Source organism: Coenobita brevimanus, chromosome 42 (assembly GCF_032717465.1).
Source record: "Coenobita brevimanus isolate Jiangsu-jjx chromosome 42, ASM3271746v2, whole genome shotgun sequence".
NCBI classification, from domain to species: Eukaryota; Metazoa; Arthropoda; class Malacostraca; order Decapoda; family Coenobitidae; genus Coenobita; species Coenobita brevimanus.
In genome coordinates, this window is record NC_136995.1 from 3,448,666 (window position 1) to 3,476,600 (window position 27,935).

Genomic DNA, 27,935 nt, shown 5'->3' on the forward strand with positions numbered 1-27,935 from the left:
TCCCTCCACCCCATCTCACTCACTCATTCTCTCATTCATTCATCGTATTACTCACTCATTCTCTTACTCATTTTCTTATTCATTCTCTTATTCTCACTCACTCACTCACTCACTCACACTCTCTCTCACACACACACACACACACACACACACACACACACACACACACACACAGTGTCCCTTCCATCCCCCCCTCTTCTCCCCCCAACCCCAATTCTCCACCACCTCCCACCAGCAAGCTCACAACCTCTTCCATGCAAGGTGAGGATTCCTCCAGCATTTGTGTGTAATAAAAGTCTTTATGAGGTAGGTAATGTCCTGGAAAAAAAAAAGAAAATGAAAATTGCCCCAAAACGTGAACCTGAGACTGGCTTAGGTACCATGAAACCCTTTAACATGTGAACATATGGCCATATGACGCAGAAGTCTCATAATGCGGGAGCTTCAAGGTATCGAATTCCCACGCTTTGCAAGCAGTGACTGTACTGTATTTTATCCATCCATCCATCCATCATCCAATCCTATGTTGCCCCATGAGGAGTGTAGGAGCCCAGGGCTAGGCATGTTGGTCCTGGAATTTAAGATTAGAGTAACCAGCCTCACTCATTCCTAAGTGGCATTAAGTATGCAATACACTTCAACTACCTCTTGCATATAAACCACCCAGCATAGTATATGAGGCCATTAGAGGGAAAACCAGGTAAGCGCCAAAAAAAGAAAACAGAAAAAAACGCTGTTAAAGTTTGTGTACTTTAAATTATGACCTAATTTTTCAACCAATGAAGATATTCTATCTATCTATCTATCTATTGCCAGACGCCTCAATCCCGTTTGGGGTTGCCACAAACAAATCGCCTCCAAGTTGCCCTGTCCCCCGCCATGTCACTGCCCTGCTCCCAACTCACACACCCCTCTCTCATATACCTCTCCACCCCATCCCTCCATCTCATCCTCGGCCTCCCCCGCCCTCTTCCCTCCTCCACCTCACTCACATACACTCTCTTCGTCAGTCTTTCACCCTCCATCCTCTCCACAAGGCCAAACCACCTCAGTGTGTTCCTCATAACGCTTCCTATCACATCCACATCCACACCACAACGCTCCTTTATATCCTCATTCGTCAGCCTGTCTCTCCATGTGACTTCACAGGCTGCTCTTGTTGTTTTTTCCATGTAGCCTAATTCATCTACTTTTCCGTAATGATACTCAGACGTTGATAATTTGTGGTATTTTAAATGAAAAAATTCAATAACATCTTCTTTCTCCTCTTGTTAGACAACATTCGACGACAAAGTAGCAGTACTTTTACCCATAATATGTGTTATTGTAGGTCAGCTATAAGATATTGAGACTGAAAATATGTCAGTAGGTAAGTAAGGACATATGCCATATTTATGGTGGTGTCATAAAAAAAAGCTTGGTGGTATGCGTCGAGCCACGCGATTGGCGCGTCTTGCAGCCACCTCCTGCTGTGTGGTGCTCACCTGGTTTTCCCTCTTACTCTTAGCCTCACATACATGCAGATTACAATAAGTGCGTGTTTTGACATGAACACTATGGTAAAATCGCCTTAACTCAAGTAGGAAAACCGGACATGATGTTGGTTTCCAAGGATGCAGTACTTGGGAGAAGAAAATACTAAGCCAAAATGGACCTAATGGTTACGTCATGGAGTGGCTGGCTATCAACAGCAGTACGGTCATTCACAGCTCTTTAAAAATCGTAATTTTCAACCATCTTAGGGACATATTTTTCACTTAAACCCTTGTTGTAGTGGTAGAAGAGGATTTGGGGAATAAAGTCGTATATGTAACTCCGTTTCTGGCCGGGGTGGCGCTTACCTGGTTTTCCCTCCAAGCGCCTCATATGGTTTCCTGGTGTAAAGGAAACCATTTGGCTTGTTACTCAGTGTAAAGTCACCCATAGGCAGAAGGAAGAGGAAAGAGTGCAGGAAAGAAAGACACAAGAGGGAGTGTAAAGTCACCTGCATGCTTGGCTTTAATCTTTTACTCATGGGTAATACTGTAGGAAAGTATTTAGGATAGAATGTCGAGAATGATAGTTAAACAATACCCGACTCAATGCTGCATGTTGAGCCAATAGGAGGGGGGTACTATGCAATATCTAGCATTTTGTTTTAACTGGCACAGGGCTTGGTTGAACTACAATGGATAATTGTGATTTTACTGTATGTATCAGAGCCGAAGTTCTTTCACTACATCTACAGTATCATCAACTGCTTACCAAATCTATTGTTGGTATCTAAGATGATGTTGTTTGGTATACAGTATGTTATCACTAACTTTTTACCAAATCTAATAAGTCAATGTTCAAGCACTTGGTAAGATGCTGAAGGGTAATTTTAATTAGCAATAAGGTAAAGAAAGATGATGTGTACCTAACTCCTCCCATTTTAAATGTCTTTCCCAAGCTGAGGAAAACTATCTGACAGTGTCAAGAACAAAAGACAAAATGTTGTACATTCAAAGACTGAAACAATTAAAAATCCATCCTACATACATTGTTAGTGTGAGAGATGAGCTTGAGCAAGTTTGGTGAGCGCTTCTCCTTGCCCTCCTTTGTCCACGGTGTGCCCACTAATTCTGATGGCTTGACGGCGCGGTACAGCTCAAACTCCAGAAGAGTAACCTGACGTGCTATCTCAATGGGATGTAGCATCAGCAAGGGGCGCACTGGGTCAGGCTGAGGGGGGAATGATCATCAATCAATCATCATCAATCCATCAATCAATCAATAACCATCATCACCATATCAATTAATCATCATCAATCAATCAATAACCACCATCACCATATCAATCAATCATCATCATCATCAACCAATCACCATTATCAATCATCATCATCAATCAGCCATTCAGTCGCTGCCGCTGCCACCACCACCATCATCTTATCATCATCATTCTAACCCATTTCCCACTAATCCATGGAAGTTATGCCTAATAATATAAATCTTCATATTCCCTACTTCTGCACACAGATAAGTGTAGACATCTACCAAAATGGCAGGAATCTACGACTTTAAAGAAGGGGTTAAACAAAAAGATGAGGAAAGCTTTACAGGCAGCAATACAGTATACATACAACAAACGAAGTAGTTAATCACAGACATGGTTTTATGTGCTGGTAAATCACTGGGAGAGGCGTAGCTCTAATCTCACCAAATGGGAGGGCAAAGGGGAGCAATTAGGTTTAAGGAGGAGTGGGGTCAGGTCATGTTAAAACCACCAGGTCAAGTCAGCACAATGGAAGAGGGCATCCAATCAGCAATAGACAAGACACTGCTCCCAAGGACGTCCTCTGTATATCTCTGTTCTCCCCACTTTTGTACAGTCTCTCTAAGCATGGACTCTGTGTAGTCCAAAATGTTAGAGAAATAAAGTACTCAATCTCTTTCCTGTTTTTCCCTCCAAACTATTCTTACACATGTAAATACGGTGCTGTATGGTAAATTCAGTTGATGTCGTGGTCCACATGGGTGGTGGCATGGCGTGTTAGGGTGTAAGGAATGGAAGGAGCAGGAGATGTTGGCCCACACGCAACAAACTTGCCAGCAAAAAAACTCAAAGTATACTTTCACTCCCATAGTCATATTTATGCTCTCAGACAACTGGTCACCATCAACATGGTGCTACACTGCAGCTGAAGATTACTGCTTTCTAACGGTAGCAAGTATTTTAAAACTGCACAAGTACAGGTAGTATCTGAGAAACTGAATGTTGAAAACAGGTGAAAAATCATGCTTTTCACTCGGCTGTTGTGTATGGATCATTCTTATCCCACCTGGCTGGGGCTAATACAACTTGTACACCAAGTAAAAATCCTCCCAACTCCTTTTTTTACACACTGCACAAGGCAACACACCTCATTCCACAACAATACTGCCCTCACACCTATTGATCACGACAGTAGTTAATTAGTACAATGTAACTTTCAGTCCCTCTGCATCCACCTCATCTGTCCACCACTTAATTTTCTCTCTCGCTTTCTGCGTTTTCTAAGCATTCAAAACTAATTAATCAGCATGAAAAAGTTCCCACGGTAGCCCTCTTCTACATCCTCTTGACAGTGCCCCAAGTCATCTAAAAAAGATAATGATGGTTGTTCAGAAAGAAGGTGTTTCTCTGTGTGATGCACTGAAAACTGGAGACAAACCTGAACTGGTGCACTAAAACCAAAGAGCATTAAATATGCAGGGGCAGAGGAAAGCAGAATTACACGGGGAAGAAAGGTGACTCGTGCTATGAAGACCTTGATACAAAACAGAGGTCTCAGTATGGAAGCTGCAAGAGGACTGCATGAAGGCTGATTAGTGCCAACATTAATGTACGAGTGTAAGATTTTGGTATGGCATAAATCAGTAGAGAATTGTACTCACATTGGGTTCAGTCCCACCAGCTCCTAAAGGAAGGATCAACTCCCAGTCCTTCTTCTCGATGGGAATGAACCACTTGGGTTGTGGTGGTGACCGATTCAAGCTGAAGGTAATTTCTCGCCGTTCTTCATTACACTGAAATCAGAATTAAAAGAAATTATTTTAAACAGATAATGCTTACTGTAATATGTATGTAATAAGTAATACAAAAAGCTGTCTGGGAAATAATCATGACAGAAGAATTTCATACCACCACCACTTGATGGCAACCATCATCCATTCACCAGATGCAGTGCTGCCTACTTCTTCCTTCACCTTTGTCATTCTTTTTCTGCGTCTGCCCTCCTCTCTTCCAATTTCTCCCACCTTTCCTGTTACTTTTTATTGCTCTCCTTTCCTTTTCAGGTGGCTTCGCACTGAGTAACAAGCCTAATGGTTTCCTGTAGGCCAGGAAATCATTTCCAACACTGAGTGGTAACCATATAACTAACCAAATACGTTCCCTACACGTCAACAAGTGGGTTGCTGGTGGGTTAGTGCCCCTCCTCGTAAAACAACTAACTCGAAGTCAAATGGCCACCCCATACAGGATTATGGCATCTGGCTAAAGAAGGACAGACAGACCACTTGGCAACACAATGGCTAAGGGTTTAACACTACTGGCACTACAAAACTACAGGCTTGATAATGTTTAAATCTGAAACTTAGCGTGGCCAGCTGGGTACCACTCAACTTGGTGTTCATGCAGTGTGTGTGTCAGTAACTAAAATGAATTCCTAGGGTGGCAACTTAGGGGGGCTACTGTGGTAATGTACTGATGCTGTGTCTTTGTATCCCAGGCTAGTGGATGAATAACCTGCCATGGACTCACAGGCCTAGGTAACAGAGATGAGCTACACAGCTAGGCATTCCACAGCGTCTGCCATTTACTATAATGTGTTTACACATTTCTTGCTCTCAGTAAGTTCACTCTTTCCTTCATATAAATTCCTTTCTTGTATACACTCCAACAATTTCTTTTTACTTTCATTGTTCTTTCCACACATTAAAATGTACTTACTTCATAAGCTATGCTACTTTTCTGTCTATTTTACTCCCTCAACCTACAATGTCTTTTTTGTTTTATACTTGCTGACCCCAGATGAAGATAATCAGTTTGAGAGAGATGTGCTGTAGTGGAGGGGTTAAAGGAGCTCATTTCTCACTCTTTTACTGTGTGAGGCCATTACAGAAATCAATATCATCATCTGGGAGTTGCAAGTAATAAAAAAATTATAAAAAAAAGTAAATAAATCACCAGACTGAAGGAGTTAGTATGTTATCACAAAACAAACCTAACCAAACTGCCTTACCCTCATGGCTCTCTGTCAAAATTACAGGAGGATAGCATGGAAAGAAAATGAACCCTGTATTAAAGAATTACATCTATGACACACAGTACAGTTTTACAAAATGGTGCACATATTATACACATAAATCTCACAGCAAAACTGAACAATATAGTCAGGAAAAAAAAAATATATATTCCATTGTATCTACTTCACATTTAGGGTACATCCATCACTTGCCTCTCAATGCACCAAAACAAAGAGAATATCTAGAGAGAGAGAAACATACCAAGCCTCTCTCAAGTAAGAAATAGTGGCCAGCAGAGACAACTGAGAAATAAGACGGGGTGAAATACTAGGTGAACTTTTGTCCCTGACTGTACAATAAACCAACATTATACAGTGCTTATTTCTGTTGATGAAATAATGTATCATCATGTTTTTAAAAATTACAATGAATAATCTACAGAATGACCGGTGTGTACCCAGTAAGTTGCCTATTAATCTCAGTGCACTATCGATGCTTGATTAATAATGATACCATTTGCCATCCCACAAGTCATTACAATATCTGCCTATAGTTAAGCTTCCACTTCTCAACACAAATTACAGTATTAGCCAAATTGTGCTTAAGTCACTCTTCATATGGTGACGGCCCAAGAAAGAGTCAGATACAGCAAGTCCTCCCTATATATCAGAGATATCAAATATCACAAACATTTCCACACCTTTTAGTGTTATTACTGTTACCTAACCCCAGTCTGTCTGGCAAACCAACCAATCAACTATAGGTAAGCAACTGCTTCTGTGGGGCCATCCAACAAGCACAGTACAGTACAGTACATACATAGGAAACTGGCATCCCCTTGTGGTAAACAGTGCCTTGTCAGGGTTGGACCTGGATCCTTCATCATGACAAGGTTCAGGGAAATATAAGGAGGTTTGGCTTCAGGGTGGACACTGCAGATGCTTCAATCAATTGAGGGTAACAGCACCACCATGTGTACACTATTTGTCAATGCCATAAAATGGGGAACTGACAAATGAGATTTATAGGTACTAGTATCCATGAAACATGTGGAAATATTCCTATATTTTCCTAAGGAATTAATAGCTTAAAACAACATAAAAAAAAAAAAATGCAACAGATAATGAGGACTTCCTGTACAGGCAGTATTCATTATGTCAGAGAAGTGATCTAGAATTTTAAAATTTTCTCCATATAACCTGTCTGGCTAATTAGAGTAAACTGACATATCTGCTTTACTGGTAACAATGTAACTTTCCATGGCAATTTCTATGCAATTTATGATTATTAAAACAAATAAAAAATGAGTACTATTCATGAGAACATACTGTACTAGAACATACACTGCACAGTACAATCTCATTAAGGTATAACGATACTGTACCATGAAACTGTATTACTGGTACCCATATAAGTGTTTACTTACCCGTCTGGCAATGACCTTGGTGATGGACTCAACCCACTTTTTCATAGACTTGCCCTTCACATTTTCTAGGAAACTGGTGAGGCGATCCAGTAAGGCCTTGTCTCGTTCAAAGTCGTAGAAGTGGTAGTCCACCCAGTGCCGTAATACATTTAAAACTCTGTAAGTACACATAGTACAAGGATCATATCAGTTTGTTGTCATCAAGGGCAATAAATTAGTTGATCTGTCAGTGAAAGCAAGGAGCAAGAACAAACAATAGGCTACAAGAGTATTCAAATTATCAGCTACAAGAGTATTCAATTTATCAGCTACAAGAGTTTTCAAATTATCAGGGAATGAAAAAGACAATTAATGTATTTCAGCCTCAACATATTCTGACTAATTTAAGAGATACTTACTGTTTTTAAATAACTGATTATGTTTGTATACAAAGCACCCAAATTACTTTTCAATAATAATTTTATCCAATTTTTGCAGAGTAAACAAGCTTTTGCAACGAGAAAATCACATTTTACGTGGTCGGAATCATGTCTCTGTATACTAAAACTCAAGAGGCGTCGAGAAAAAAAAAAATAAATAAATAAATATTCCATCCATCCAACATCCAATCCTACCCATGAGAAGCGTAGGAGCCTGGGGATAGGCAAGTTGGTCCTGACATTTAAGATAAGAGTGACCAGCCTCACTCATCCCTGAGTGACATACCATGAGCAATGAACCCCAAACAACCCTTGGATATAAACCTTCACCAGCTTAATCCAACTGGAGCACCATTATTACCCACTAAACCACCAGGTGACATAATCTGGTTATATGGTTACCACCCAACATAGTAAATGGTTTCCTGGTGTACAGGAAACCATTTGGCTTGTCATTCAGTGTAGAGTCACCCAAAGGCAGAAAGAAGAGGAAATAATGAAGGAAAGAAATCTTCTTCTGTCTTTCCTTCATTATTTCCTCGTCTTTCTGCCTGAGGGTGACTTTACACTCCCTCTTCTGTCTTTCATTCCTTCATTCTTTCCTCTTCCTTCTGCCTGTGGGTGACTCTACACTGAGTGACAAGCCAAATGGTTTCCTGTACACCAGGAAACCATTTACTATGCTGGGTGGTAACCATATAACCAAATTTTGGTGCCTGGTGGTTTAGTGGGTAATTATTGTGCTCCAATTGGATTGAGCCGGTGAAGGTTTATATCCAAGGGGTGATTGGGGTTTATTGCTCACGTAATGCCACTCAGGGATGAGTGAGGTTGGTCACTCTCATCTTAAATGTCAGGACCAACTACCTAGCCCCGGGCTCCTACACTCCTCACGGGGCAACGTAGGATTGGATGATGCATGGATGGATGAAGAAAGGTAGAAGAGAGAGTGTAACCTGTAGGCAGAAGGATGAGGAAAGAAAGGAGTAAAGAAAGACAGAAGAGGAAGGAAGTAAATAAGGAAGGAAGAGAGGAAAGGGAAGACACCCGAAAGCAGCACTACATCGATTGAGTGGACGGGAAATAAATAAAAAAATAAATATAAAAAGGCAAAGAAAACACACAACAAAAGGGATTATTCTGATTACTTTAAAAGTACACTGTACTTTGAAAGGAAATGAACACAGTTTCAGTCACTGGCGAGGGCAGCAAGTGATACTTCAGGCAAGTAAATCAAGAGTTACCACACCCTCTGAACTAGAAGTGAAATGTGCAGTGTGTTCAAGAAATTTGGGTAATAAATACAGCAATAAATAAAACAAATATAGTACAAACAAACTAATAAATAATTAAAATGAAACTAACAGAACCAGAGGGGCACTCAGTGGGGTGCATCTCTCTGACAAGGGCAACGTAATTTCCAAACCACTCTTCATAATGGTTTTCTCAACACTGATTAGGGTTTCACAAACAATTTTTCCCACATCCAGAATCTGTAATACAATCCGGATCGGTCCCAGAAGTTAAAGGACTGTTCCCTGGGACATAGGCTATCTACCCACCAAATTTGGTCCAAATCTCTCCTTTAGTTTTGAGTAACCCTGCTAACAGACAAACAAACTAACAAACACACGGGGTTGAAAACAAACTCTCTTTGTCAGAGAGAATAAAGAAAAATTTATTAAGAAATCCCTATGTAACAAATACAAACCTTCAAGTACAAAATATACAGTAAAATCCCTTTAAGGCTAATTTCTGTTATGACAAACAAGTGAGTTAACACAGCCCTAAGCAAGGTACCAAATATGGGCCCAAAGCCTTACTGGTGTTCGCATAGTTACCCCTTCCTTTGTTGCTGACTGAATAAAGCATTTTTTAAGCTTATAAATACAGTATTGAAAAGTGAACTGGTATGCAAGCAAACCACTATTTTCTGGTACCATATTATAAATTTGCTATATGAGGGACAAGCCAGAACAATCGTGTTATGGTGGACACCCTTCCCCTCAAATTAGTGTCTTTAAGGTGTTTTGCTGTTACTTCTACCCATCATCCAATCTTGTACAGGAATCAGCACCAGTGACTTGATCTGGCTAGACACTGCAGCTATCATTAGTTCTGTTTGCTTCTACTTCACAAGATAAAATTTTCAGTCTATGGAGAGAAAAACGAGAACAGAAACAGGACATTTTTTGCCAACAGTTCATTTACATACTCACCTAAACTGTACAGGCTGTGAGTACTCCTTGCGGAATCGTTTCAGTATCTCTCTGTGTATGGATACCTGCTGGTTCTTCACTTCCTGGGATTCCTCCTCACACACATCAGGAAACTCAGGCTCAGTGATGTCAAACCGCAGCATCAATAAATCTAGCAGCTCCTACAAGAGTACCAGGGAAGAGTAACATTACAGGGAGCCTTATACTATATCTTTATATAAATACAAGCTAGATTCTACACTATTACTACAGCAGTATCAAGTCAAATGATGCATACTGCAGTACTTAATTTCATACTACTGTATACATGTACTTGGATTTGTACAAAGGTATTTGGTTTAAATACAGAATTAACTGTACCAGTGTTAATGCGTGAGAGCAACTACAGTAGCTAACTAACCGGAACAAGCACATTACTTAGCATACATTAATTCACTGTTTAGCATATATTTTAATAAACGTTACTGACATAAATTACTAAGGACTTACCATGGGAGTGCAGAAACTTCTGTAGGTAGTTAGGAAGGTACGTACAAACATGGGGTCAGCATACATGTGGTAAGTTAGCCGCTCCACTAGCTTGGGTAACGTGGCACCCTGAAAATTTTTAAAAATTAGCATATACAGTATAGTACAAGAAGCAAATCATATAAAATAATATCATGTTTCCTCTTAAGAAATCCCACACTGAGGTTTCCCATGGTACATCTGAAATTTTCTATGGACTGAGAGCTAACTGAACCCATATACCCACAAAGGTATAGTACAGTACAGTATATAGATAGAGAGATGTAATGGATAGCATGATACTAATCACGAGGGAGAAATACAAATGACAGACTTCAACAAATTGGCTTAAAGATGTATGAGGAGGTAATCCTACAGGAATATGTTTATAATACTAAACCAGTATTATCACACCATTAGCACTGGTTCCTTATGCACAAATTCCGTATGCAGGGCCACTATAACAACTGATGAACACTGTCCTCATGGAAAATGGAGGGATGACTGTCTGGGAGATTGCTTTAAATATTCTTAATGTCAGTCTTTATGTCTGCTTTACTTCTTTACAGTAGACTGTGCCCTTAGGGCACCATCTTTAGTAGTAGTGCTTATTTCCCACTTACGGAAAACTCTCAATTATCCGTTGTCACAATATCTGGCCCAACCCACTATCTGGCACTTTTTGCTTGGCTCTGTTAAAACAATATCTTGCACTGAAACTGGAAGCAATCAGCGGTACTCTGAATTTTTCGGCACTAATGTGTACCATGTCATTTGGTTCACACACGGCCCAATAGGCCCACAAGCAGACACAGCAGCAAAGCAACACACACCAGCCAATCAAAACGCACTGCAGAGCAGTCCATCCAATGTGCCAAGCCAACCATAGCCCTCCACCCAGTGCCTCGCTCATTGCTGTAGTACTGTGAAATGTACCGTAGTTCTGACTGTTGGCTGAGTTTGTGGCTTTTGTGGCGGTAGCAAAACTAGGTGAGCATGATGATTATTATATTAAGTACTGTATTACTGTTCCATACTGTCTGTACACCCACATGCACTAATTTCTGTTCAAGAGTGCTCCCTTCCTACCCTTGTATACCCAAGGAAGAGGTGAGGAGGGAATGAAACGAGCTCCACCCACCTCTACCCCAGCTCCCAACCCTCCCCCATGCCCCTACCCAACCCAATCCCCTCACCTGTCACTCTTAACTGGTAGTTACATCTCAAGCAGACCTCATACTTAAAACTCTTGGTCACACTACTGCTACACAATGATAAAACACTAAGACATGTAAAAGGTATATAATTATAAACATGCTGCAGCAAGAAATTAATTCATTATAACGTTAAGCGGGGCAATAGGCAGGATGTAAGTGGGAAAGGCAACACATATGTCTGGGTTGACTGCTGAAATGTTGGAAGCCTCAGGAGATATAGGAGTGAGGTTAGTCAATGACCTGTTAAATACGAGTATATATGAGTGTGTTGTCCCATGTGATTGGCTGATGAGTGTAATTGTACATGTGTACAAGGGGAAGGGTGATGCCCTGGAAAGAAGAAATTAAAGGGGCTTAAAGCTTTTAGACCTGATAACGAAGGTAATGGAGAGAGTTCTACAAGGTACGATTAGAGAAAGAGTGAATATTGATGAGATGCAGTTTGGGTTTATAACATGCAAAGGGACCACTGATGCCATATTCATTGCTTGGCAGCTTCTGGAAAAATATATAGGAAAGAAAAGGGAACTAGGCTTTGTTTTTGTTGATTTGGAAAGGCCTTTGACAGAGTCCTTGAGAGATGGTGGGCAATGAGAAAGCTTGAGATCAAGAAGTGGCTGGTTAGGGTGGTATGGCCATGTATGTGGATGTTTGTACCCAGGTATGAGTGAAGGGAGATTTGAGTGATGAGTTTTCTGTGAATGATGGTGTGCACCAGGGGTCAGTTTTGAGCCCCTTGTTGTTTATCATAGTACTTGAAGCCCCCTCACATGACTTCAGAATTGGACTCCCGTGGGAGATGTTGCATGGTGATGATTTGGTGTTAATTGCAGAGAATGAAAGGGAGGCGGACGAAACATTTAGGAAGTGGAGATACGGTATGGGGTACAAGGGCTTAAGACTAAATGCAGAAAAAAGTAATGGTATCTAGGGCTGGTGGCAGTAGTCAAAGAAGAGGGAGAGTGGCCATGTGCGATTTGCCACAGAGGAGTGGGAAGTAATTTCATCTTGTGCAGTGTCTGATAAGTGGGTACATAACAGATATGGTGGTATCAGAGGTAGACTGTGAGATAATGCTGATTTCATGTGTGTGGTGTGTCACGGAGAGCAGGTGGAGATTGTCAGGCATGAAAGGACTGAACTTGCTGATGAGTCTCTTGAGTGTGTGGAAGAGTTTTTTTATTTGGAAGACATGTTATGTTCTGGAGGTGGGGCTGGAGCTAGCTCTGTCGCTAAGTGAGGAGTGATTGGGAGTGATTGAAGAAGTTCATGGAGCTATTGCCTCTCCTGACAATGAGAGGGTTATCCTTCCATGCTAATGGATCCTTATATGCAGCACGTGTTAGGAGTGTAATGCTGTTATGGTAGTGAGACTTGGGCAGTAAAGGAAGACAATAGTTGCAGGCTCAAACGTACAAAAATGACAATGATTAGGTGCATCTGCAGTGCATCCCTAAGTGTGAGGCCTGGGAGGGCTAGGTTTATGATGGAAGAGTTGAGGGGTAGGATGGAACTGGAGGGTCTTGGTGCTGTGATGAGAAGAGGTAGACTGAGATGGTTTGGGCATGTGCAGAGGATGGGAGATGATAACTGGGTGCAGAAAGTTAGAAGTGTTAATGATAGGGGTAGGGTTGCGAGAGGCAGACCAGAAAAGACCTGGGACAAGGTCACTCAGTGTGACCTCAGGGATAAGGGACTGAACTGGGAAGCTGCCAGAGATCGAGCAGCACGGAAAGCCACCATTAGGTGACCAAGGCCAACGCATGCAAGCATGTTGGAGTCTTCAAAAACAAACAAACGAATTTTGAGACTGAAACAATATATATTGTAAATAATGGCCACCCCCGGCCTCATGCACTGGGCTCGCTATTTATTTTGTTCACACGCACACACACACACACACACACATGCACTGTGTGTGTGTGTGTGTGTGTGTGTGTGTGTGTGTGTGTGTGTGTGTGTGTGTGTGTGTGTGTGTGTGTGTGTGTGTGTGTGTGTGTGTGTGTGTGTGTGAACAAAATAAACAGGGAGCCCAATGCATGAGGTCTGGGGTGGCTGTTTATGATATCGCTTTAGTCTCAATGTTACAATGCATTAATTAATTGCTGCAGTATGTTGATAATTATATTATATACAGTATTTTTACATGTCCTAGTGTTTTATGTTTGTGTAATAGTAGTGTGACTAGTGTTTTATGTATGAAGTCAGCTTGAGATGTAACTGCCAGTCAAGAATGACAGGTGTGGAGGTAGAGGTATGTGGCAGGGTTGGGAGCTGGGGTAGAAGTGGATGGAGCTCGTTTCGTCCATCCCCCTCCCCTCTTCCCTGGGTATACAGGAGTAAGAGGGTGGCACCCCTAAGCAGAAAGTAGTGCTCGTGAGTCTACTGGCTTGTGGCGGCCATGCATTCATAGTGATGTCGGTTTTTGATCCTTTGATGTTGTCTCTTCCTATTATATTTTATGCGTGATTTTAATCTCTTACTTGTGGATAATACCGTAGGGAAGTTCTTAGGAGAAAGGGTTGAGAAGGATTGTAAAACGATATGCAGCTTGACACAGATGTTGGATTGATGCGAGGTACTATGCAATATCCGGCATTTTGATGATTGAATTTGGCCGGACAATTGAGAGTTTACTTTACTCATTGCTTTTCCCATTTATTTACTGCTTTCAATCTCTCTCATGTCACTGTCTTTTGTCTGCTTTACTTCTATACAGTACACTATATCCTTAGGTGGCATACCTTTGGTGCTTATTTCCAACTTTTTTTATTCCATTTAATCTCTGATATTTCTCTTACATGTTTGTCTGCTTTACCTCTATACACCAGGCTACCCCCTTAGCAGGCGTATCTGTAGCCTAGCTGGGGTCATAAAGGATTTTTTGTTAGGCAAGTTGGGAGTAAGTTGGAACTTTGTTATGCATATGAGGTTTATTGTGGCAAGCTGAAGAGCTCTGTATACATGGATTCTGTATGTACAAATGCCTAGATTAACAATCAAATAATGAATATGGAAGCATGACTGTACAATATGAAGCTAAACATGTATAATACTTTAAAATGTTCTTCATCTTGCAATCTTGACTGTTGGAGTTCACAGCCTACAATTTCAAAACAAATGTAGGAGAGAAACCAGCCAAGACCTTCCTTCCTTTTTGCCACTGCTGGTCACCATACATACTTACACAATGTCTTTGAAATAACATGACCAGTAGTAGCAGTCCTTGTAATTGTAGCCCTAGGTTCATCTGAAATGTGAACCCTATGGACTACAGGCTTAAACTCTTAAACTGCCCTTCTGCAGTCCACCAACCTCCTACTGGGGGATAGGGAAGTGCCAGTAATTGGGGGGCAGCTGTAATACAATACCAGGCAACATAGCCACCTAGTTATATCAGTGGCACCACATGCAGGTGTCCCTCTCCAGCGGCGAAACAGAAACAGTAATAACAGCAGCTGCAAGGACTGAACAGGACTGACCCTAATAAGTGGTGTTCCTGAGTTCTCCTTCTCTTCAATGATGATGTTTTCCTCCGAGTCCTCTACAGCAAACAAGTACACAGAGGGATCAGGGAGCTTAAGTGGGTGCTGCTTCTCCTCGTCCAGTAGTATGCTGTCTAATGTTCTCTCCAACATACTGAAATAACGAGAGGAAAACATACTTTAGTCTTACATACATTCATACATACATACCCACATACATACATACACACCTACATACATATATATACATACACACCTACATACATATATACATACACACCTACACACATACATATATATATATATACATACATACATACTGTACATTTATACACACTGTACATACATACATACATACATGAAAATTAAGCCATGCTTCCCCATACTGAGGCTGGCCATGGTACAGCTTTTGTTTTCTATGGACTGGAAACTAAACCATGTGCCAAAACCAGCTGATTACTTCACAACAGTGTCTGGAAGCTGTTGGGAAAAAAAGATATTTGATATGTGTAAACAGAACTGTAACAATATGAAGTCTCAACCTGGACTTGTGTACAGTCACTCGGGAAAAAGATCACCAAGAGACTGTACTTGTGGCTGAATGTTTCCTGCCTCAGAGTGATAACTGTGTCTGCTTAGCAAGCTTGTAACCACACTTCATTCTCATGGCAGAACCTCCCAGGGTCAAAGGCAGCCACCCATCTAGTACTTGAACTTTGGCACATCCACTACAAATAACACAGCATCACAGCAGTTATACAATAATAAAGTCTTGTACATGAAAACCTTACTATAGTTCATCCACCTCTACTTGTCCTAGATTTTTGTCATTTTGCATCTACCTGTAATTTCCCTCAGCTCAATGGCAGAAAGAGACAACAATATGGCTCTACATACTTTCCACAAAACTTCTTTGTAACCAGAAGTGTATTCTAGTGTTTATGTATTATTGTAATCCAACTCAGCATTCACGAGATGGAAACTTAGGGCCAACCAAATTTCTAACAATACAGTGTGCATGAATATAAATAATTCTATACAATTTATTCAATGCAAATGCAAAACTAATACCATCATCATCATCATCCTAATCCTAATTCTAATTCCCATCTATAAGACGAGGTTAACTAAGATCCACAAACAAAAGGCAAAAAAATTAAGATGTATCAAATGGCATTCCTACTGAAACAGGCCATATATCAAAGTACAATCTGGCACAAGCATGGAGGGATGTGAATGTTGAGGGTAGAGCTGTGAGAGGCAGCACAAAAGAGATCTGGGATGAGATCATAAGCGTGATCTCGGGGATAAGGGATTGAATAGGGAGGCTGCTAGAGAACAAGCTGAGAAGAGCCACCATTACTGAACAAGGCTGATGCAAGCAAGTATACTGAGCCTTTATAAACAAATGAATCAATGCAACAAATCATCAAAATATGCAACTCTATGTTACTATGCCAAGTGCAAGCACCAGTCAGTGAAACCAGGACTGCAACATGTTTAGCTTCCTATTCCTTAAAAATGAGTGACACAGCCTTTCAATATCAGTGCAATTATTATATCTATAGCCAAGACAAATGTTCCGATCATTTTTAGTCAAGTCCAGACAACATTTTGTGTTACGGACATGACCACTAGGCTCTGCATGGCACCTACCCAAAGGAAAGTCTTACTACCCTTGATCTTGCTGCTCTATAAATTGATACATTGATGACTGCTCCCTGGGTACTCTGTGGCTTCCATTCTAGTAGTATCAACAATGAACAACACTACAGTGGCTGTACACAGCCTCTCCTATGTATACACTGAGTGTATCACACCCCTCCAGGAAACACAGATTAAAAATGAAAGTGTAAATATTGACAGTGCTTTAGTACTGTCGTGTATGTACTCTATGCAACCTCCTGTCTTCAGTATTCAGTTCCTGCCAGTGACCAGTTTAGCTATGCATTACTGTCTTTTACCCAGCTGCAGTGATGCACTTACAAAGGCTTTCAGGATCCTACACTAATTATCATCTGTGGCCTTATTGTACAGGTTCTGAATATTGCACCTACAGTCCTGTAACGAACAAGCCCAGGGAGGTTGGCAAGTTGGTCCTGACATTTTAGATGAAAGTGACCAGTCTCACTCATCCCTGAGTGGCATTCTGTGAGCAATAAACCCCAACCACCCCTTGGACATTCCAGGCTCAATCTGATTGGAGCACTTTAATTACCCACTAAACCACCAGATGTCATAACCTGGTTATATGGTTACCACCTAGCATTGTAAATGGTTTCCTGGTGTACAGGAAACCATTTGGCTTGACACTCTGTGTAGAGTCACCCGTAGGCAGAAGGATGAGGAAAAAATGAAGGAAAGAATAACAGAAGAGGAAGGAAGGAAAAATGGAAGGAAGAGAGGAAAGGGCAGTCACCCAAGAGCAGCACTACATAGAGTGGATGGTGAATGCCCCCATCTACCACTAACAAATCCAGTTATGCTGACAGCTCTCATATTGTTCCTAAATAGCAGACTTCTCCATCATCTGACTCTCTGCCAATCTATAAGCAAAAGGCCATATAAATAAGCATTTTTACAGTGGAGCACTATATTGCACATCATTGGTCTTCCTTTAACTGATTAAAAGTTTCGGAAATAAACACATCCATCCATCATCCAGTCCTATGTCGCCCAATGAGGAGCGCAGAAACCCGGGGCAAAGCAAGTTGGTCTTGACATTTAAGACGAGTGACCAGCCTCAATCATCCCTGAGTGGCATTATGTGAACACTAAACCCCAACAACACCTTGGATATAAACCTACACAGACTCAATCCGACTGGAGCACCTTAATTACCCACTAAACCATCAGGCACCATAATTTAGTTATATGGTTACCGTTTCACCCAATGTAGTAAATGGTTTCCTAGTTTACAGGAAAACATTTGGCTTGTCACTCAGTGTCAAGTTACCCATGGGCTGAAGGAAGAGGAAAGAATGAAGAAAGGAAAGGGTAGACACCCAAAGCAGCAGTACATCAAGTGAGTGGATGGTGAGTGCCCCCACCTTCCACAAAGAATAAACACAAACTTGAGAAATACTTGCACTGAGAACGGTGTCATAGCTTCAGGGCATATGCTGTGACAAAAAAGTGAAATATAAATACCAGCCATACATTTCCTGTCACTCCAATTTTAGGTGGGAACAGGAGTTGGAATGCTGCTGCTTTGCTACTGATGATGATGGCTGATGACGATGGATGATGATGATGATGATGATGATGATAATGTAGCTACCTATCCCACCACCGTACAGTCAGTAACAAAAGTAATATCACTTTTCCTACTTCTCTTTCCATGGACTCTGAAGATCAGTGTGGTGAACCTGCAGCAACCCACACTGATGACACTGATCTACTGCCATTAATGTTGGTTACTGCCAAATCAACGCACTGATTTTCTAATCCGATGGAGAGCGAAGCAGGAGGGCGACAGGACTTTTTTGGAGGGCGACAGGACTTTTTTTATGTCAGCTATAATACTGTAATTCTAAAATCTGGGGTTAAACATTCATTCATTCATTTACCATCCAATCCTGTGTTGCCCCATGAGGAGCATAAGAGCCCAGGACTAGGCAAGTTGGTTCTGACATTTAAGATGAGTGTGTCCAGCCTCACTCATTCCTGAGTAGCATTACATGAGCAATAAACCCTAGCCACCCCTTGGATATAAACTAAATCTCCAAAATCTGAGTGAGATGATGCTTACCTGCGAGTGTTGAGCATGACGAGGGCAGCCATCCAAGAATTCTTTTCCTCCAGTGACTTGGCCATCAACACCACACTGGGCTGGTCACGTGGTCTGATCTCAAATGCATATTTCACTTCTGAAGACACAAAAATACACAGATGTAAGTGTAAGGACACAAATGATATATAATGATTTACCATGTGGACAGAATGAAGAATGAAAGATTGAGGTGGAGGACGAATGGGGGAGGGAGATGGGATGAGACTGAGGGATGAGGTGGAGAAGTGTGAGTTGGCGAGAAGGCAAACTAATGAAGGGCAGAATGACTCAAGTAATTCAAAGGGGTTTGGCTACACACAGATAAGAGGTTAATCCTTGTGCACACAGCAGTAAGTTCCAGCAGGTGAGTCTGTGCACAATGTCCTCCATGCTGGGGGAGGTCAGACTGGCATTTTAGCAACTTTTTCATTCAAGTTCACTTTTTCCAGGTTCCATGATGTGATACATGTCAAAACACAACTTCAGGATGTGATTCTGGAGGCTCTGAACGTATTCAGAGGTACCTGTTTTGTATATTGGGGGAAGATGAGTGTTTTGTAGGAGACAAGATGGAGTAGTAAGAAGCGGTCTCGGACTCGACTACGCGAGTTCCAATTTCTTTCCTGTATATCCATGGGGGTATCGCGGCTCAGTGGTAGAGTGCCTGACTCGAGACCGAAGAGTTGTCAGCCGTGCCCAGGTAAGCTGCCTTGCCAGGAGAGGTAGCGTTCTCCTGTCACTTAGCTGGTTGTAGCAGCCGTGGCTCAGTGGGTTAGAACACTCTGACCAGAGGGTTGGAGGTTCGAGTCCACCCAAGAGTCATTGGTAGACATCAAGAAGGGCATTCAGTCATAAAAAGCTACAGGCTCCAAAACCAAAGTCCTCTACCCATGGACACCTCCTTAGCCCGTATCGAAAAAAGGGGACATGGCGATGGGGGGAGGGGGGGAATCACGTCATCATGCAACTCTGGGAGGTAATTTTTGTGATGTGAACTGCATTACAGTTCAAGATCGGATCAGTAAGGTAAATAAGAAGGTAAATAAATAAATAAAGTACCAATAAAGGACTGTTGATCCTAAATACAATTATCCTATGTGAATCAAGAGAAACTGGCATATCTGTTTCAAAGATAACAGTGATGGAATGTCAACACCAGATATTAAGAAGACATGACTTAACTGCAAAAACTAACATTGAAAGAGGAAACTTAAACAAGGACTTACAGAAATATCTTTTTGCAATGAGCTAGCATGGTAATATAGCAACAGGACAATCAGAAAATTAGAACCATGTTTTAAGAGAGTACAGTTATTATATGATGGACTCAGGTGCACATAGCAAGAAAATGATACTATGAATGCAACAATGACAGAAGTGAAGCACATTTTTTTTTTTTTTTTTTTTTTTTTTTTATGTGTCCGACTCTGGGCATAGGCTTCATAGCCTGCTCTCAAGGCCCAGTAGTCCTCCTACATACCACACACCTCTCTACATGTCACCACTTCGGCGCTAACACCCACTGTCAATATTGAATACATGCTAGGGCTGTCTCATACAGGACTGGTGTATTGGTATTAGCGGGGGTATTTTTACGACATGTCGGCGGGTCATCTGGTAGACCAGGAAAGTCTGCTGTTATGAAATTCAAATCCTTAAACTGTTCCCTGCCCCAGCCGGGATTCGAACCGAACCTGTGGTTAGCAGTTGCATCTGAAGATCCAAAAAATCAAAAATTTTCAAAATTAAAAAAATCTATGCTATATGTGGAAAACATAAAAGGCCTAGATAAGAAAAGTTTCATCCAGACAGTGGAAGAAAACTGCAAATGTGCATTTAAATAAAAGAAGAGCAATTACAGAATAAATAATTCATCACAGAATTAGTCTGTAATGTGCTGTAAAAAAAGCAAATGAAGACTAATGACACAGATGGAAAAGCATTTATCAAAACAAGTGGTCGGTAATGAATGGGGTGATTTCTGGTATGGGCTGAGACAGACAGCAAATGAAGCAAGTATACATGACAAGAATTTATGGAACTGGAAAAAGAAAAGTGTGTGACCAGATGAACATATACCAGTATTAAAGAGGCTAACTGGATACATAATACTTGGATTATAACTACTCTCTGTTCACTTTAACTTGGCCTGAAAGCGCCATCTCTCAATCTTCCATACTGCACTGTAACATCTTAACATTAGAATATGGTCCTAGTCATAAAAAAATAGTGCTAAGGATGGGATGCTGGGCAACAGCAATGTCTTTTTCTACCACTGAGCTAGATGAAGTGACCTATAAACAGTAAAAAATATGAGCCAAGTTAAGGTGAAAGAACTATTGTAATTAACATGGTTCCTTCTACATCCTCTAGGATACCAACAAGTGTGGTTAATGTGAGAGACATCAACAGCATGACATGTTAGAAATTAGACAAAAAATACTCAAGTAACTTACCTTCTGTGTCATCTTTGTCTAAGATTTCTATCATTCTCATTAGGAATTTCTCCTTAAATCTGTATTCCCCAATCTGAAAATTAATAATGTTTATATAAGTATATTTAAACTGTTATCCAACTTCCTTACAGCAATAATGTATAATAACACTCTCTCTCTCTCTCTCTCTCACCTAACTGTAGCTCTCCCACACTACACAATCTCTGGCAGTGATCTCTTTTACATCCTAAGCATTTTTTTTTTTTTTTTTCTTAAGATGTCATCCCAAATTTATCTCTTGATGCTCTACATTTCACATTCATCTACATCTTTTAACCCGTTTCGTGCCACAGCCTTCGTTGGCTTTTTGGCCCCCAGTGCCAAGGGTTTGGGAGGCTGTTTGACCCACAGTGCTGGCCATTTTCAATATCTTAATTTTTTTTTCATGAAGCTGAAACGCGAGGAGGAGGAGGAGGAAAGCAAACAGCAACAGGTCCTTTAGGGCTGTTTGTGACAGAGTAGACTATGATTACAAGATCTAATACTACATGTTGAAGGATAAAGATAGTAAAGCAAGAAGGCTCCCCCTGCCTCCAAACCCTCCAGGAAAAAGTGAGAAGAACCACCATGCATCATGGGAAAACTGACACGGAAATTTCATAGGAAAGGAAAAGTTACACTCTATAATACTTTATCTATAAGCTACCAGTTTGAATAACCTGAAAGAGAGTGTGATCAAATAAATAACTACAGCATGACATTATGTACGGGTACACTGAGTTAATGGGGCGTCTGTAGATATAACGTGGAAATTGCACATTGCACAGTGTGGATGTTCATGGCTGGTGCGGCAGCCTTGCCTGCTACTTTTAAGGTAGGCAGCAGTCAAGGAAGGAGGAGGAGGAGGAATATCACTGACACATGCATTTCTCAGGCTGGACTATGACATCCTAGTCCACAAACACATTAATAGCTGTCAGCAGTCATCATATATATACATGTCATAGATGTCTTCCAACATCAAAACTTCCTCTATACAACTGCTACAGTAAATTGTGAGAAACTGGAAAATTAGCTATATGGTTGCAATGGAACTTTAGTACTGTAGTCATTTTTTCTGTACAAATTTCATAATCATCATCATCTGGACCTCTTTTCCCACCCTACGGCAGGGTGAGGAGTGGCACTATCCAGACGGCCATAGTTTCCCCAGTCCAATGGGCCACACTTCCATTCACTCATCATTCAAGCCCTCAAAATCCTGGCTCCATCTGATAGGCCAAAAAAAATTTCATCATTTTCTGTAGCTTCACATATACCTATCTGACAGAGCCAATCTAAACACTGTCACATTAAAAAAAGATGCCAAATCCCTGGTCAAGCACTTCCCAAAAAATTCATCCAGCCAGCTCAATCTCTTGTCAGTCCCTTGGCCTCACCAACTTCCATACCTCTCTTCCTCACACGCTCATCCACCATATCCTTCCACCTTCTTCTTGGCCTACCTCGCCTCCTCCCTCCTTCAAATTCACTCAGATATACCCTTTTCACCGCTCTGTTGTCACCCATTCTCTCCACATGACCATACCATCTCAGAACACTCTTTCTGATTCTGGTGTCCACAGACTTCCTCACTCTGCATCTTTCACGAATCATATTATTCCACATCCTACCCATTCCCAGTACTTGACATACAATCCTCAGCAGTCTCATCTCCACTGCTCTTACTCTTGCCTTTTCACTTTCATGTCACACAACAGTCTCACAGTCTCTATAATATACATAAATATTTAAATAAATAAATCAATAAAAAGCTGCTTATAACAAGGACATGTAATGATGTAGTGACTGACCTGGCCAGTAACTGAGGATCTTCTGTTGTTGCTCTTGCAGAGGACGATGAGACCATCAAACAGGAACACATGCCGCTCCGTCAACTTTTTACCCGTTGCACCCAGTTTCATTAAGTCTCCCTCTGTAGCCAGAAAGACAGTGGAGATATATAGTTATTTATAAGTACACTCGCAGTAATTACATAAAGCTTATAAAAAAAACCATACTGTCCTATCAATAAATAAAGAAACACTATCACAGAAATAACAAAAAATCTAGTCATCATTCACCATCATCTTGACTTCGTTATCCCCACCTAAGGACGTCCACAGAACCAAGAGACAGGGAACAACGTACAATGTAGGAGAACTATCAGTAACATGCCCAGTCAAATGAGCCGCATGATCATTTATATCATCATCCCATCCTCCTTTCACTTTCAAGACTGGGGTAAGGTAGGGTCCTGGAGAAAGAAAAAAGAAAAAATGCAGGCCCAATTAAGTGTGACTTGCTCATTATGCCCCAAGAATCCTGACTCCATCTCATAAACATAACAATCATTCATAAATCAATTAAACCCTAAGAATCCTGGCTCCACCTCAAAGGTTCTACATCTGCCTTTTTTTTTTTTTTTTTCCCCCTGCAACTACCAGTTAAAAAAAAAAAAAAAAAAAAGCAGGGGGAGGGTGCCAAACCTTTGTCATCTCCTCCTCTTCTTAATTCATCCAACAATGAATTCAATCCGGTCCATTCCCTAGCCTCACCAACTACACAAGTCACTTTCTCAATTGCCAAATCCATTCACCTTCTCCCACCTTCTTTCACTGTTCTTATTGAAATGTTAATAACTGCCTTTTTTTTTCATACCTCCCTTATTAGAAAGGGAATGCAGAATTCATTTATTTATTTAAACACTTCGAACACTTTTCCCTCCTATTCCCTATGGCAGCATGAGAGGAACTCTTAGTCTGTTTTTGCTTCTACCAATGACCTCCAATCTATTACATGCTTCGTGACTTAGCATCTCAAACTGAACTAATCCAGAGTCTGACACTCCAATGAGAGGACACCCTATGCCACTATGGCAAAGGTCATGGCAGCCATCTTGAAACAACTGAAAATTGCTATGCATAAGCATCACAACTGCATACAATATTACAACATGGCTGGGGATGTTACAAGGCCTAAAAATATGGCTATCATTTAAAAGATATGGTACAAATTGAGGTGGATCATTAAATCACATCAATTTCACTGCAGTCAACTACTCAGCAGTAAATACTTCCACAACAGCACAGAGATGTTGTGACACATCATCAATGAAGGCAGCCACACAACTCGCACAAAAGGAGAAATTTATAGAACTAGGATGCCATTCTTCTTTGTTTCATCTGATAATTATCAAAGAAATTCATTTTACCAGACAGGTAATAAATGCTTACATACAGAAGGTTATGTCTGTGAGGTGAGTCATGATTCTCCAGGCTTGAAATGCCAGTGAATCTGAGTGGCTCATTTCACTGGGCATGCTGCCAATTACTTCTCTCTGCCTGGTTTCTCTCATTCCTTGCTTTCTGGACCCTACTATAGCTCACTCCATCTTTGGCTGATCCATGTAAGCAAGGAACATTACTCAAGATGATGATTTACATACTGTACTGCTATTCTCATGCCAACTCATTCTGCTGATGCCTACTAACAGACTTCTGACACACACCCTCAGTCATTCTATAACCAGACATTTCATCTTTCTCCTCTACCTCTCACATCCAGATGAGCCTGGAGCAAGAGCAAAAACAACAACAACAACAACAACAACAACAACCTCTCAATCATTTGTACCACTGACTGCACGTATCCACCTACTCTGCTGCCATTACACTCTTGACAATCTATAAAATACACAATTACAAGTAGAATGAACAGATAATGCGAAAGTGGTTTGGAGAGTGTAGGAGTATGTCAATGAGGTGACAGGTGAAGAGTAGAGGGAGACTGAGGATGAAATGATGGGATGGGGAGGAGTGAGTGAGGATGGTGTGAGTTGGAGAAAGAACATCCAAATGGTAGAAGACAATGTGATATGGACGCAATTAATCTGGGGTCACCCCTCCTGGGATGAAAACATTTGACTATATATAATCACAGATAGATGAATACAAATAGACAGATGGGTAGATTGATGCATGGATGGACAGATGGACACAAAGACAGATGGATTCACACAGATATACTGACAGACAGACTGACCTAAATCACATGTACAACAGCTACACACTTTTCACTTTCACTTAGTCTAAAACCGCCATCTCTCCATTCTTAACACTGAACTGCACCAACAAAGTAACAATAAATTATGAAACTACTCAAAAGGTGCTACGAAAAGGATGCAGAACCAAAGCACTGTCTTTTTCTGCCAAAGAGATATATAAAACAAGCAGCAAATGAACAAAAAACTTGACCACATAAAGGTGAGAGAACTGTAGTAATGAAAGCCAAGCTGATTCTTACCATAAACAAACTCATTGCAGCACTGAGTGATGACTTTGCCCTCCCAGCCATCTATGGAACGCTGCAAGTCCTTCATTTTGATCAAGGTCTGCTGTTTGCTTTGCCGTCTGTGTCGTAAGTTGATCTCACTGTAAAAGTAAATAAGCATGAGAAGCTGTATGATAAACTGAAAGAACCCCCTGACACATAAACTTCAACATACCTCACTACAACACATAGTTCCGACTGCAATTTACCTCAATACAAACTAATGCACATGTAACTTCCTTGATCTGTTTGGTGTATAAAGGTGATTAATTACTTCAAGTGTCCATGTGGAGGAATCTTGTTCCCCCCCCCCCCAATCCTGCACCCTTGTCAAATTATCCCCACTCACGCTGTACAATATTTTCGGTCCCTTCTAAAATTTGCATCTTGAAACATTCACCCTGACTAAACTATCATATACAATGACCAAGAAATTAGCATATCCATCACCAGAAACACTGCTTTTTCATCTCATCATCCTGAAAAATTATGGTACGACAAAACCGTGAGATTTCAACTTTATAACAGACACACTCATCTTTCAATATACAGTAATCTCTCGATTATCTGGATGGCCACTACCCAGGTAATCCAGATGCTTTGAGCTGGCTGTTCGAAACCATTACTTGTACACTATTCATAATATCCAGACAAAATGCATGCATGCAGGTGGATATTATGGCCGCAAGAGGATTTTCGCACCCGGCCCAGTGGCCCCGCCCTGCCTGGCTGGGTTGTTCACCAGTGGCTGCTGGAGACCCCCTTGGTCGTTCCTAGTGCCCGTCCGGTAACAACGTAGTAAACACCTCCTCTCAGACAGTTGTTATGGCAGTGCACATGGTGGTTTTTATGATTGTTCTCTACCTGCTCCAGGCCTAGCTATTCCTTGCATGCCTCTTCCTAGGGTGTATGATGATGGCCCCACCACCAGGGAAAAGGAAGAGGGTAAAGCTGATTCTTTAGAAGCGGGAGATCCTGGGTAAGACTGATGCGAGATGGTCAAATCATGAGTGCTGACGCTGATTTTATTCTAGTTTACAGTACTGTACCATGATTTAAATCCATTTTACCATTATGTTTTGTGTGTCCACTGCATTTTTCTGTGTAGCCATTTTTCTCATGTTTTCATGTCACTGCAGGGTATGGCCCTGCATTGATGATTCCTTATCTGTGGTTGATGGGTCTGGTTGACCATGGTAATTGCTTGGCTGTGGTTTATAGGTCTGCTTGACCAGATGGAGAAGTGTTAAACAACAGGAACAAGTGTTGTATAATGTACTGTAGTGGCCTTTTACACTGTCTTTCAAAGTTAGGGTGACTTTACACTCCTTCTTTTGTCTTTCTTTCCTTCATTCTTTCCTCTTTCTTCTGCCTATGGGTGACTCTACACTGAGTGACAAGTCAAATGGTTTCCTGTACACCAGGAAACCATTTACTATGCTGGATGGCAACCATATAACGAAGTTATGGCGCCTGGTGGTTTAGTGGGTAATTAAAGTGTTTCAATCAGATTAAGCCTGTGTAGGTTTATATCCAAGGGGTGGTTGGAGTTTTTTACTCGCATAATGCCACTCAGGAATACGTGAGGCTGGTCACTCTCATCTTAAATGTCAGGACCAACTTGCCCAGGCCCAGGCCCCTATGCTCCTAATGAGGCAACACAGGATTAGATGATGGATGGATTTTCAAGGAATTGTACTTTTTATTACATTGTATAATTGTATTTTGTGTCAGTCATATGTGTGTCTGAAGCTTTAGGTAGGCAATCATGTGCTTTTGGCATGTATTTGGTATCAGTTAGAATCCTTTTTATGTTTAAAAGTATGGAATGTCAGGCTGAAGTGTTTATGAATGGAAACTTTTTTTTTCTTAATACAAGACCATGTATATGCACAATCCACAATATTGTCAAAATTCATTTTTAAGGAATTTCAATTTTTATAACATCGTATAATTGGAATCTGTGTTAGTCATATGTCTGTCTCTGTCTTTCGGAAAGTAAACCTATACCTTTGGCAGATATTTGGTACTTGTTTGAACTCTTTTTATGTTCAAAATGCATTTTTAATTATTTTTTGAAACTGCATTTTTTTTTGCATGAAATTTCAGTGTCATATGAAAACTATTCAGATCACCTTAAAAATAAATAAATAAATAAATAAATAAAATAAAATAATAATATTTTGGTGGAAAATGACACCTATTGGGAACCACTTGTAAATCACCGGCAGTACTCAAAGGGTTAAATGCCTTATCAATTATATGGCACTGTTCACTTCTGCCAGAAATAAAAATGGCATGCTGAATCCTGAACTATAATAAGAGATTAATGT

General features: G+C 40.9%; 1 protein-coding gene across 1 annotated transcript in view; it reads right to left on the reverse strand.

The window, feature by feature from the left end:
- The window catches only part of LOC145397668 (son of sevenless homolog 2-like), a 214,460-nt gene that overhangs the window by 154,606 nt on the left and 31,919 nt on the right, over positions 1 to 27,935 (reverse strand). Inside the window, exons 10-19 of the mRNA XM_080270708.1 lie at positions 25,576 to 25,703; positions 23,085 to 23,206; positions 21,253 to 21,325; positions 18,776 to 18,893; positions 15,022 to 15,178; positions 10,305 to 10,412; positions 9,816 to 9,976; positions 7,178 to 7,334; positions 4,399 to 4,530; positions 2,521 to 2,703 (exon numbers count right to left, since the gene is read on the reverse strand). Of these exons, the coding sequence (XP_080126834.1) occupies positions 2,521 to 2,703; positions 4,399 to 4,530; positions 7,178 to 7,334; positions 9,816 to 9,976; positions 10,305 to 10,412; positions 15,022 to 15,178; positions 18,776 to 18,893; positions 21,253 to 21,325; positions 23,085 to 23,206; positions 25,576 to 25,703 (1,339 nt within the window). The remainder of the gene's footprint in view (positions 1 to 2,520; positions 2,704 to 4,398; positions 4,531 to 7,177; positions 7,335 to 9,815; positions 9,977 to 10,304; positions 10,413 to 15,021; positions 15,179 to 18,775; positions 18,894 to 21,252; positions 21,326 to 23,084; positions 23,207 to 25,575; positions 25,704 to 27,935) is intronic.